Below are 12,058 nucleotides of genomic sequence, written 5' to 3'. Positions count from 1 at the left end.
CCGCGTGCCTGGGCCCAACTCCTCGCCCTGGAGCCCCTGCCGTCAGCCCCCTCCCTGGTCATCAGGTGTCCCTGTTGTCTTCCCGGACCACAGACACTGGCAGTCCAGTTGGGGTGGGTGTTGGTGCAGTACCTTCTTCCTTCCCATCCCCTCCCTGGAACGCATGGTGGAAAGCTTGGCGCTCTCCCCACCGCTTGACCTTGAGGTCTGCAAACCGGAAATGCAAAGCGTTTTAGCACGGGATGGGAAGAAGGGCTTCGGAGACAGCACTGTTTGAATCCAAGTCCTGTTGAGTCACACGGGGCAAGTTACTCAGAGCCTCTTTTTCCTCACTGGTAAAATGGGGGTGATATGTCCATGGCATGAGATTGCCGTGAGGATAAATGATAGTAGATGTGACGTGCCCGGGATGGCGCCTGGCACTCGGGGGTGGCCGTGACAGATTCCAGCCAACCAGCCCTACCTCCCGGCACATAAGCTCCCGTTGGAAAGCAGCCCCCAGGCCGCAGCCAGAGGGCCTTGCTGCTCTTGGCGCCTCAACCCAGGGACGTCAATCTTCCTCTTTCGAGCAGGGAATTTTCCTGGTCAGAAAGAAACGTGTCTTTGAAGCACATCATGCAGCATATCGAGGCGTCCCCCAACATCACCCACTACGCCCTGATTGGCATGCGGAAGTGGTCCAGCAAGACGGGGAGCGGAGAGGTGCGTGAGCCCTTCTCCCGCTGCCACGTGCACGACTTCATCATCCTGAACGTGGACCTGACCCAGAATGTGCAGTACAACCAGAATCGGTGAGTCCTGCCCGGCTGCGGCCGTCAGCACAGCCCGCGGGCCCAGGCCCTCCAGCCCATAGCATTGGTCTGGCCCTGCTTTCAGCCCTCAGGTTTAAAAAAAATTTTGCATCGTATAATTTTGTGGAGGGGAGATTTGCATAAGATCATGCAATTTCCTTCCTCGGTCCACGTGATACTTTAGTGACAACATATGTGCTACATTGTTTCTCTTGCTTTTTTGTCTCCTTCTTGGAACACATTGCTTTGAAACTGAAAAGTAACTTCCGTGTGATACTCTCTCCAGGTCTAGTCACAGAAGCGCTCACATCTGAAGAATAGCCCACTTGCTAACACTTATCAGGCGTCTCCGTAGGCCAGGCGGTGGGCACACAGCCAAGATGGCCCTTGTAGGAGCGTCGATCTGGAAGCCAGGCCGCCCTGCTGGGAATCTGGGTTCTGCCACTTACCAGCTTTGCATTTTAGGCACAGGCCTTCCATCTCTGAGCTTTGTTTTCCTTGGCTGTAAAAAGTGGCTCCTGTTTTTATTCCGGGCAGTTTGTTGTTTTCTCTTTAAGCGGTAGATGAAAACCAGTGTCTGTGGAGTCCCTCGCGCAGGGCCTGGAGCATCGGGTCAGCCCATGGGCGTGCTTCTGTCCTGTTAGCCTTGGGTATATGCTGCCTGCCCTGGTGCAGACAAGCTACAGCTGGGCCTGCTCTCTTTGTTGGTTTTGCCTTATTCACATGCCTCTGTACGGGAGGAAGGAGCCTACCCCACCACTGGACGCCCCCCCCTCCACAGGGGCACACCCTCCACGTGGCTGGTGGGGTGTGTGGGGGGTGGGCGGCTGCATCCAGTCCTATCCGCTCCCTCCTTTGCTTCTGAGCAGGTTCATGTGTGACGATGTGGACTTCAACCTGCGCGTGCACAGCGCTGGCCTCCTGCTCTGCCGATTCAACCGCTTTAGTGTGATGAAGAAGCAGATTGCAGTGGGTGGGCAGAGGTCCTTCCACATCACGTCCAAGGTGAGTGCGCCCACCGAGTCTGCTGCCAGGGCTGCCGTGGTGTGCAAACAGGCTGGGAGCTGGGGGGAGGCCGGTCCGTGGCGTGGGCTTGATCGCTGGCTGGTGTGAGTAAAGGGTTTTAATTGGGAGCCTCGGGAAGGGAAACATGCTGTCGGGTTTCTCTTGAACTCAGGTTCTCATCAGCACCTGGTACACATCCCGCCTGCGCTCCCACCGCCGACCTAGCTGTCCTGTCGCTGTGCTCTGTGCTCACTGGTCTGGCTTCCCTGTTGGACAGAGCTCCTGGGGGCGCGGGGCGCCATGCTCATCTCCGGGCCCCCGGACAGGGCCTGGCCAAATAACCGAGCGCACCAACAGGCTGGCTCAGTAGCTGTGCTGTCTGTGCATGAGCCAGCCTCCTGGTGGGGAGAAACGTGGTCTGATTATGGCCGTGCTAGCTGCAGAATTTGAGGTGCAAAGTCGCAGCAAACCCTCAGAGGTCTGTGTCTTCCAGGAAGCCATATGGGGCTGGCATGTCTCTCCGATCCCTGGGCCAGAGCCCCATTCTCTGCTTTTTCCTTCCATCTAACTTGAATGTTGCCCTGATGCTGGACATCAGCCAGTCCCAGTGCCACCTGCCTCCTCCCAGCCTCTGTCCTTCCTTGTCTCCACTAAATCCTTGTGTGGTGGCTTACTTATCCTGAGCTGGGCCAGGTCTGAATTCGGATACCAGTCCCCAACCCCTACCCATCTGCCCCTTCCGATCAGCAGGGAGTGAAGCCTTCTTTGAAAGGGAAAGTCCATGCTCATTTGTCTTAAAAAGTAGCAAGACATTTAAATAAAAGGTCCGTACCTCCAGAAGAACTTGAGAATCATTAAGTCCTACCCACCCCCACCACTAAGATTTCTTACTGAAATTGTGTTAGATTTATAAATTTAATTTTTAAAATTCTGATCTTTGTCACACTAAGTCTATCAAAGAGCCTGATGTGCTTTTTTTTGAAGATTTTATTTATTTGAGAGAGATCGACAGAAAGAGAGATCACGAACAGTGGGGAGGGGCAGAGGGAAAATCAGACTCCCCGCTGAGCAAGGAGCCTAATGAGGGGCTTGATCCCAGGACCCTGAGATCATGACCTGAGCTGAAGGCAGACGCTTAACTGACTGAGCCACCCAGGCACCTGGAGCCTGTTAATGCTTTTAAAACCAATTTTTCTTTATATTCCTCAGTATCATTTTTTAGCTTATATATTTTATCTTCATTCCTATTTTGAGCATCATCTTCTTTTCCATTGGGTTTAGTTGCATGTTGATATATATAGGAGAGCTGGGAACATTTGGTAATCATTCATCTGAATGAAATAACTTATTTTCATTTACTCATTAAGTATTTACTGAACACACCGTCCCTTCAATCAGGAGTGTAGAGCCTTGCAGCTGAGGCAGATGTTAAGTAGGTAGCGAGGTGTCCTTGTGATAAGCACTGCTGGGGTGATGTTTGTCACAGGGAGACCTCCCCGTGCAAAGGGTGGGGGTGGGAGTCTGTGTGAGTGTCCCTGAGAAAGTGACATTAAAGCAGAGACCCGGGGGTGGGGGGCTGGTGAGAAACGGCTTTATATCCAGGTTCAGGGAAGAACCTGGGCGAAGGAGCTGAGCGGCTGGGGCGAGGAGGTGAGTGTGGAAGAAACATAATGGGCAGGGAGAGTGGCTGAGATGGGCTGAAGAGAGTAGGCAGGGCCTTAACAGCCATGGGAACGTTCTGGACTTTCTGTAGGAGTAATGAGAAACCACTGATGGGTGTCCAGCGGAGGATTTGATGAGTTTGATTTATGTCGACAGTCCGTCTGGCTGCAGCCTGGAAAGCATGTTGGCTCTGGAGTAGGAGGTGGTGGAAGAGGATTGGCAGGGGTCAGCAGGAAGTGCAGTGGGGGTAGGTGGGAGGCAGATACGATCTGGGGGCCAGGAGGAGGCCGAACCTGCCCAGAAGTTTGCATCCTTGGATTTGGGGGAGAGTTCCCAAGCTCCATGGGTTCTCTCGATTTTTCTAGACCAGACGGCCGGTTTTCTGCATGGAGTGATCACTGTGGCAGTTCTTCCTGATCACATTCATTAGTTTCACACGTCCCACTTGGGGAAAAGCCCAGTTTTTCTTAATAGAGAATTTTATGGTTGAAGGTTGGGTCCTCCCCTGCCAGCCCTACCCTGCGACTGAGTCTTCTGGGCCAGGGCCACTCCCCCCGCCCCCAGAATCCTGGCTGGGGGGAGTGGCTGGGAGCGGCTGACCCCGTGCCTCCCCGTGCAGGTGTCTGACAACCCCGTGCCCATCGTGCCAGCCCAGTACATCTGCGCCCCGGACAGCAAGCACACGTTCCTCGCGGCCCCCGCACAGCTGCTGCTGGAGAAGTTTCTGCAGCACCTCAGCCACCGCTTCTTCCCGCTCTCCCTGAAGAACCACAGCCACCCTGTGCTCTCGGTCGACTGCTACCTTAACCTGGGATCTCAGGTGACTTTCAGAACCAACCCCCCCCCGCCCCGCCCCCGGCTGAGCCCACGAGTCCACCATGTTCCTAAAACAGATGCGCCACCGTCCAGGACTCGGACTTGTAACTGCTACGGAGCTCCTTTGCCTCTGGTGTTTACCTCGCTTTATAGCTGAGAGAGTTTAAATGCTTTGCCCCCGATGTCATAAATTAGGAATGAAAGCCGACTCTGATGCCAAAACACTTCTGATGCTCGGATGAATTAGTAGATAATCGGGAGAAATTTCCTGGAATTGATTTTTAGGATTTAGATTTGAAAATAACACTAAATATCGTCTCTGCACCTGCCCGCCTCCCCCCGCCGCCAGCAGCCTTGAGCTTGACCAAGCAGTTAGTCTTTGTTGGATGCAAAGCCCTAGCGTCATGTGGTTGAGAATTTCAGGGAAAACAATGGTTTCTCTTGGATTTCTTCTTTTTCAGATTTCTGTGTGCTATGTGAGCTCCAGGCCCCACTCTCGAAACATCAGCTGCTCTGACTTCATGTTTAGTGGACTCCTGCTGTACCTCTGTGATTCTTTTGTGGGAGCTAGCTTTTTGAAAAAGTTTCATTTTCTGAAAGGTAACTGCTCATACCTTTTACTCTGGACCTTGATTTGAATGCCTTTCATTACCCAGTGCATCTGAGGAGATGACTTCTGGTCCTCATCCTTATTTGCCTGTGGGTAAACGGAGGCTCAGAGAGGAAATATGACTGCCCCAATTATCCAGGAAAGTACAAGAAGGCTGGGATGCAATCCCAGGGTGACTCTCATTCCCTTGTACCTGCCTGGGTAGAGACAAGACACATCCCCTTTCTTTTAGGCAAAGAGATAGTTTCACCTTCTGTGTTCCTCTTCAGCCCAGATTCTTAGCATCAGCACCCAGTTCCCTCAGTTCCTTCCTCCTGGTACCCGAGTTCTTCCTCCTCGTCTCGGCGGTGTTGCCTACTCTTTGCCTTTTACTCTGACCTCCCTCCTTCTGTAGCTGTTGTCATGCTAGAGGTGTTGAGAGTGACAGACATTGATTCTATAGGACATAAAAAAATGGTTTCCAGGCAGCTGGGATCCCTCACCGATCTGCACTTAACCCTGGGCGTCTTCCCTCTGACTTTCTCGAGCAGCTGTTTCCTGAGCACCAATGCTCTATAAGGCTTGGGAAGTAATAAGAGGTTTCTAACACAGTCTTTGCCTTCGGGAAACATTTTGTGTAACAGGAGGACAGGATGTGTGGGTAGGAGGGAGACAGACCAACAGAATGAACGGATGAACAAGCCAGAGTGATGGATCGATGATTCGAGAAGTGGAGAGGAGGGAGAATTCCCAAGGCTGGGCAGGGAGCGGGGGTTGCTGCGTCGGGCCTGGATGCAGGCAGCTTGCGTGGGATGAGAAGGTGGGGTCCCGCTGGGAGGCAGGCTAGCACAGGGCAGTTCACACAGGGCTGGAGCTGGGACCACTTGGTTTGCGATCAGACCCATGTGTCTGCTTCTGGTTCTCTCCCCTTCCTTCCCCCTACTTCTTTCTGGACCTTTCTTCTGGCCTTCCCAACTAACAATCGCACTGTGTGTCCTGTTAAGATTATGAAGCGTTCCAAAAGTCACAGGAGGCCACCTGGTGGTCTGGTCCTTTCCTCCCAAGCAGCATCGTGTTTCCTTATTGCAAGTAGAGTGCAGGCAGTCGCTTGCATTTGGATAAACTCACCTGTTTTCTTCAACGCCTCTGCCATTGCTCATGCTTGTAGGTGCCACCCTGTGCGTCATCTGCCAGGACCGGAACTCCCTGCGGCAGACGGTGGTCCGCCTCGAGCTGGAAGACGAGTGGCAGTTCCGGCTGAGGGACGAATTCCAGACCGCCAACGCCAAGGAAGACCGGCCGCTCTTCTTTCTGACGGGGCGGCACATCTGAGGGCGACAGCAGCAGGTTCTCTGCGAGAGTGGAGCCTTCAGAACCTCATGCGCTTGGGGCTACAGGAGATCTGAGATCCCCGGGTGCTCGAACTGGAACGGCCCCGGGACTGGTGTGCTGCCCCCTCGTGCTGTGTGCTGGGAACCCTGGGCCGGGACGTGCACGGAGTCTTAGCGAGAGCAACGAGGAGGAGTTGGTGGTGAGCAGGAGCGCAAACCCATGCCTGCCGGTTACCGGGCCAGACCACGTGGCCCCGGGCTCTGTTGAAGCTTGTTTCACGAGGAACAAACTGTTGCCTGCTGTCATGTCATCCATGTGCTTCCATGGACAAACCTGACTTTTCTCTTAGTGCTAAAGGATCGCTCTTGGATTTTCTCACAGAGGTGCCAGTATTTCGGGTGAAGGATAGGATTTTGGCTATGTGGCTTTCCTTATCACCTACTACAAAGCAATATTCCAGAAGAACATTTTAAGTACAAAGGTTGGAGATGGGAAGAAACTAAGGTCATTTCCTAAGAATTATGTAATTGCCTACAAGTTTGCTCTTCTAGAAGCTAGCCTAAAGGCATCAACTCTAATAAAGTAAAGCAAATGGTTTTACGTCAGAGCACATATGATTCTATTAAAATAAAATAGTATAGGGTCAATACCCTACCTCTTAGAAAGGGCAAAAGTGAAAAGAAACTTTCTTTAAAACAAAAAGGGTTTCAGAAAGGAAATTAGGGTTGCTGAGGTTGACCTGAAGAGACAGACTTTGCCTTACAAAGGAAAGAGGACCAAATCGCTTGCTTTGAAACAACAAACACAACCAAAGTGACATAGAAAATAGTTGGTAAGAGCTAAACTTTTGACTGTAATTTACTGAAGCTCAGTTTTTCGATCCTTAAATAGCTTGTTTTCTCTTACGAGTTCTTGGCCCCAATCAGAGTGGAAGGGGGCAGAGCAGAGAAGACAGCAGGAATGTTCCATGATGCTCACCGGTCCATTTGTCTGCCAGAATGTGTATCAAGCCAGCGCGTTAAGAGTCTCCAACCACAGGCCACGCGTTGGACCATGTGCTTTTACAGTTAGGATCGTGCTTAGTCCTTCCAACAGCCCACGTGGGTGCAGTTATTCTCCACTTGGAAGACAAGAGGGTTCAGATGCAGAGGGCATATACCTCTCTAAGATCACAGTGCAGGAGAGGAGCAGAAGGATGGACGAGTAGACTCCTGCATCCTGGACCAGAGTCTGTCTTGCCCTGCACCACAGTGCTTTTGGAGTGTCCCTAACTGAAGAAAGAATTTAAAGATATTTAGAAATGAACCATCAGAAGGCATTCCGACACATCCATCTCAGACATTATAATTATAAGCACTCTAATGGATAACCGTCCAAGAAGAAATTATTTTAAAAGATGATGCCAAAGAGTTAATCTTTTTTTTTCCCCTAAGGAAAAAAAAAAAGCCCACGAGTATAAAAGATTAGTTCAATGTTTATAAAACGATCACTTTGTATATGCCATTATTCCTATCTTGGAATAAAAACTTACCTTCTTTAGTTATATTTGTCTTTTGTGAATAGCAGCTTCTGTGCTACTCTTCCCATTTTTTTAATTTAAACTTGAAAAAAAACCCCAAAATATTCTTGTTTGTTCCAGCCTTATAAATAAAACATAGAGTGCACTTACGGTTTCTTTGGTAAGTATTAATTGCATTATTTTGAGAGGAAATAGTGTGGCCAGTGATCTCCAGGGGCTCCCTGTTAAAATCTCAGAAAAGACAATTTTGGAAAGGAAATGATAAATCCATAAAAATAAACATATATTCACATGTGGAGGAATCCCTGAAAGAGAAAAGCAGACAAAATTAGGTGTACAGAAGAGCAGAAATGAAGGAAAGCACAGCTCAGACCATGCAGAGAAACCTGCATGGGAAGATGGGGTCAGGGGTGCTGTGTGCTTCAGAGTGGCTAAGGAAGCTGGAAGGGGGCCTGGGGCATTTGTCAGGGTGATTATAGTTTAGGGCAGCTGGGCTATTCGATTCCTTCCAGCTCTTCTGCAACACTTACAGATGCCACCAACGTGGGCTGAGCAGGTGGCCGTTGCTAAGGCAGAGTGTGGAGCCTCAAGGAGGAGGGCATGGGGGTCCAGACTTTTGTGAAGACAAGCTTTTGGCACACCTCTCTCCAGGGCATTGTCCTGTCCCCCACAGTTATGTGGCGGCAGTTTACAGTAAACAAAATAAGCAAACAGGAACTCTCTAGTCTGGAAATCAACAAAAAACTAAGACTCCTGAAAAAGTAAATGTTATATAGTGAAGGGTGATAACCTCAATAAAGAGTCAATAAAGCAAACAGAATCCTATAAAACAAGTGTGATTAAGATCAGAACACAGTGAAATTATATGGTATCCAGAACAAAAAAGATGGATTATAGATCTTGGAAATCAAAACTAAAACCTCAGTAGGCAGATGAAATAACCAGACAAGCTCAAGAGTAAAGTAGCCGGAAGGTGCAGCTGAAGCGTGGGGATGGTGTCTCTGAGAAGGCAGTAAACAGGAATGTTGGTGGTCTGTGCTAACATTTGACTGTTCCCCTTGCTCACGGCACATCAGCCATCTGGCTCTCCTGGCCCACTTGGCCACTCCCAGGCAAGTACCCACCTCAGGTCTGTTGCTTCCTCTGCCCAGAACGCTTCTTTCCTTCACATCACTCAGATCCCTCATAGGTCCCCTCCTTAATGAGGTCGTCCCCAATAGAATACATTTTGTTTAGTGTTTTATTTGTCTTTCCCCATGGAAGTAGGAACTTTGTAAGACAAATTCACTGCTGTGTCCTTGAAGACATAAATATGCCCAGCAAATGGTAGTGCTTGTGCCCATCAATGGACTCTTTTCTGTCTTAGGTGCTTCCAACATGGGAGCTGGGAGTGGGAGTGGCTGGTGATGGAGGAACTGATGAGTGAAATTGAGTTAAAATTCTTGATTTAATGGGATGGGATTGATTAACATGTTAGCAGAAAAGAAACATTTAAATATATGTTAAAAAAAAACAACGGTAATCTCTGGATGTCCAACATCTAAAAAGTAAAGGGAGAGCGACACCAAAAAAACCCAGTGTATGTGGTACAAGGGAAGAACAGGCTGGGGAGGGGAGAGAGAAGAAACTTGGTAAATAAAGTAGTTGACAGAAACACATCCAAATGTATCCCTCATCACAATAAACATAAATGGATTAAATTCACCTAATAGCAGCTGGAAGCTCTGAGACTGGGTTAGGAAAGCTAACAGAATGGGCTTCAAAATTGTGTTATACGCAAACAATGAATCATGGAACACTATGTCAAAAACTAATGATGTAATGTATGGTAATTAACATAATAAAATAAAATTTAAAAAAATCCCTTTTGAAAGATAAAAAATTTTTTTTTTAGAAAATTAAATGGGTGAAGAGATACTTTAAAGTTCAAAGTTAAACCCAAAGAGATGATAATGGTCACAAAACTTTGTAGTTATGCCAGCACTGCTGTGAAATCTAGAAAGCCAGAACAGGAAAAGAATAGGGTAATAATGGAATAGTTGCATAACCATGATTGGAGACTAGTGCATCTCTCCAGAAATACAGACAGAAGACCAATAGAAATGAGAGTCAACTGACACAGCAACATGTGTGATTTAAAGTCATTAACCTCCAAAGAGGAGAGAATTCCTGTGGAATAGAAATTCCAGGAAACGTTCTGGAACCAGACAGAGGTGATGGTTGCATTACATTGTGAATGGGCTAAATGACACTAATGGTAAATTTTACCTGTATTTTGCCATAATAAAATTAAAACTATTCCAGAGCATTGGAAGATACTGAAATCTGTACTTCTGCAAGACCAGAAATAATAATCACCCTCAAACCAGATAAGAATAATAAATACACAGACGGTGGCTCTTTTTTCCTGAATACTTCCAGCAATTTGAGAACTCTTGCAGTAAAGGAAGAGAAATTGGGCTGTAAGAACAACGTTCACATGGATGTCAGAGTTCTCCCGGCATATGTGGCAGAGAGAGGGCATGGAATTTGAAACCCAGAGACTTGGTTTCATGCCTTGATTCCTTTGCCAGGTCACCTGGCCCCCTGGAGAATGTGTTAGCTCTGAAATGAGTAACAGTCGGTAGCAAACATTTTTGAACACCTACTATGTGCCAGGCATTTAACTAGGTGACTGACTGCTTATTATTTAATCAACAATACTCTGAAGTAGATACCAATGGGAACACCTTCAGATGAAACAGCTATGGCTCAGCGAGTTTGAATGACTTGTCTAAGATCACACAGCTATCAAGTGACAGAACAAATCTAGATTCATGCCTACAGGTGTAAGCATTGTTCCACTAACATCACAGCTGCTTTCCATCTTGAGTAATTTACTTCCACCAAATGTCACATATTAGAGAGGCACTGTTGGCTTCAAAGGCTCTCTGTACGATAAAAGTATGGATCCAAAATTCTTTCATTGGGAGAGGTGTTGAGTTGCCTGTGGGAGGTAGTGCTGGATGCCAGCATATAGCCAATATATTACATTATGTATCATCCTGAGTCTGGGCAATCTCAGGATTAATGTTTAGAAACGTTTCAATAACAAGATTTGCATTAAACCTTCCAGATCTGGCTTTAGAGTCTGCAACAGCTCTTTAAGGAAGACATGAACCAAGGGCACGTCCAATGTCAATGGCTTTCGTTTCTTTTTTAGTCTACTTGCTTAGGCAGCCTTCCCAGCTCAGAAGGAATTAGCATTTTAATTAACAAAACAGTTGGAAAGCCAGTGCAGAGTTTTCAAGCCCTTCATGTCTAGAGAAGAAACAAGAATCCATGACTACATTTGTCATTCACTGAATATACCGTCCCAGTTTCCCTTTGCCTTTCTTTCTTTAAATTTCTCTCTCTTGGGATCTCTGGTTCTTGCTCTATAAAAGGATCTTTCCCAAGGGTGGCAGTCCACCCTACTAAGAAGGGTGGGTTTGGTTGCTGTTTTGGGTTGAATCACATCCCCAAAAATATATCCAGGTCCTAACCCTGGATACTTAAGAATGTGATCTTATTTGGAAATAAGGTTGTTGCTCATGTAATTAGTTGAGATGAAGTCATACTGGAATAAAGTGGGCTCCTAATCCAGTATGGCTGGTGTCTTAAGAGAGTGAGTAGCAGAGGAAGGCTGCCATGTAACCATCAAGACAGAGGTCGGAATGATGAACCGGCAAGCCAAGGATTGCTGGGAACCACCAGAAGCTGGAGGAAGCAAGGAAGGATTCTATTCTCAAGCCTTTGGGGAGCATGGCCCTGCTGACACCTTGATTTCGAACTTGTAGCTTTGAGAACTGTGAGAGAATAGATTTCTGTTGTTCTAAGCCACATACTTTGCAGTGCTAGGAAACTCATACAGGTGGGCAGTGCATCCTTCATCTTTCAAAGTTTGGTGGAAGTGTCCTAAAATTCTGGCACTGATGGGAAGTCATGGCTGTAAGACTAAGGCTGATGAAAGGAACACCTTTGGGGTCTCTTGATCTTAGCCAAGCAAGCCAACGGTCCAGCCAACCACACAAACAGCTTAAGTTGTTTAAATACAGAATTAGAAAGATAATTTGCATTTGGTGACCAAGAGCTTCCTTTATATTAATGACAGCCACTACTAACCGAGCTCTTTCTGGTGCTAGGTACTACACTTTCAAGCATTTTTTCATATTTATGATACCATTTAATTCTTGAAACCCAGGGGATAATTGTTACGATGTCTATTTCACAGACTCGACATGAGGCCCAAGCAGGTGAAGGAACTTAAGTCACACAACTAATAAGTGACAGAGGGAGGATCCATCCCACGCTCTGGGCTCTCTG

At 47.8% G+C, this 12,058-nt stretch overlaps 1 protein-coding gene across 1 annotated transcript in view; it reads left to right on the top strand.

Moving 5' to 3' along the window:
* Positions 1-7,734, top strand: part of GREB1 (growth regulating estrogen receptor binding 1) — a 71,504-nt gene extending 63,770 nt beyond the window's left edge. The window contains exons 28-32 of the mRNA XM_081797182.1: positions 573-791; positions 1,661-1,796; positions 4,078-4,278; positions 4,736-4,874; positions 6,032-7,734. Of these exons, the coding sequence (XP_081653308.1) occupies positions 573-791; positions 1,661-1,796; positions 4,078-4,278; positions 4,736-4,874; positions 6,032-6,195 (859 nt within the window). The 3' untranslated portion in view covers positions 6,196-7,734. The remainder of the gene's footprint in view (positions 1-572; positions 792-1,660; positions 1,797-4,077; positions 4,279-4,735; positions 4,875-6,031) is intronic.
* The last annotated feature ends 4,324 nt before the right edge of the window (positions 7,735-12,058 follow it).

This window comes from Leptonychotes weddellii, chromosome 10 (genome assembly GCF_054177405.1).
Source record: "Leptonychotes weddellii isolate Sample4059 chromosome 10, ASM5417740v2, whole genome shotgun sequence".
Classification (NCBI taxonomy): Eukaryota; Metazoa; Chordata; class Mammalia; order Carnivora; family Phocidae; genus Leptonychotes; species Leptonychotes weddellii.
The sequence above is the reverse complement of the archived record's forward strand: the minus strand, read 5'-3'. Positions and strand labels throughout refer to the sequence as shown.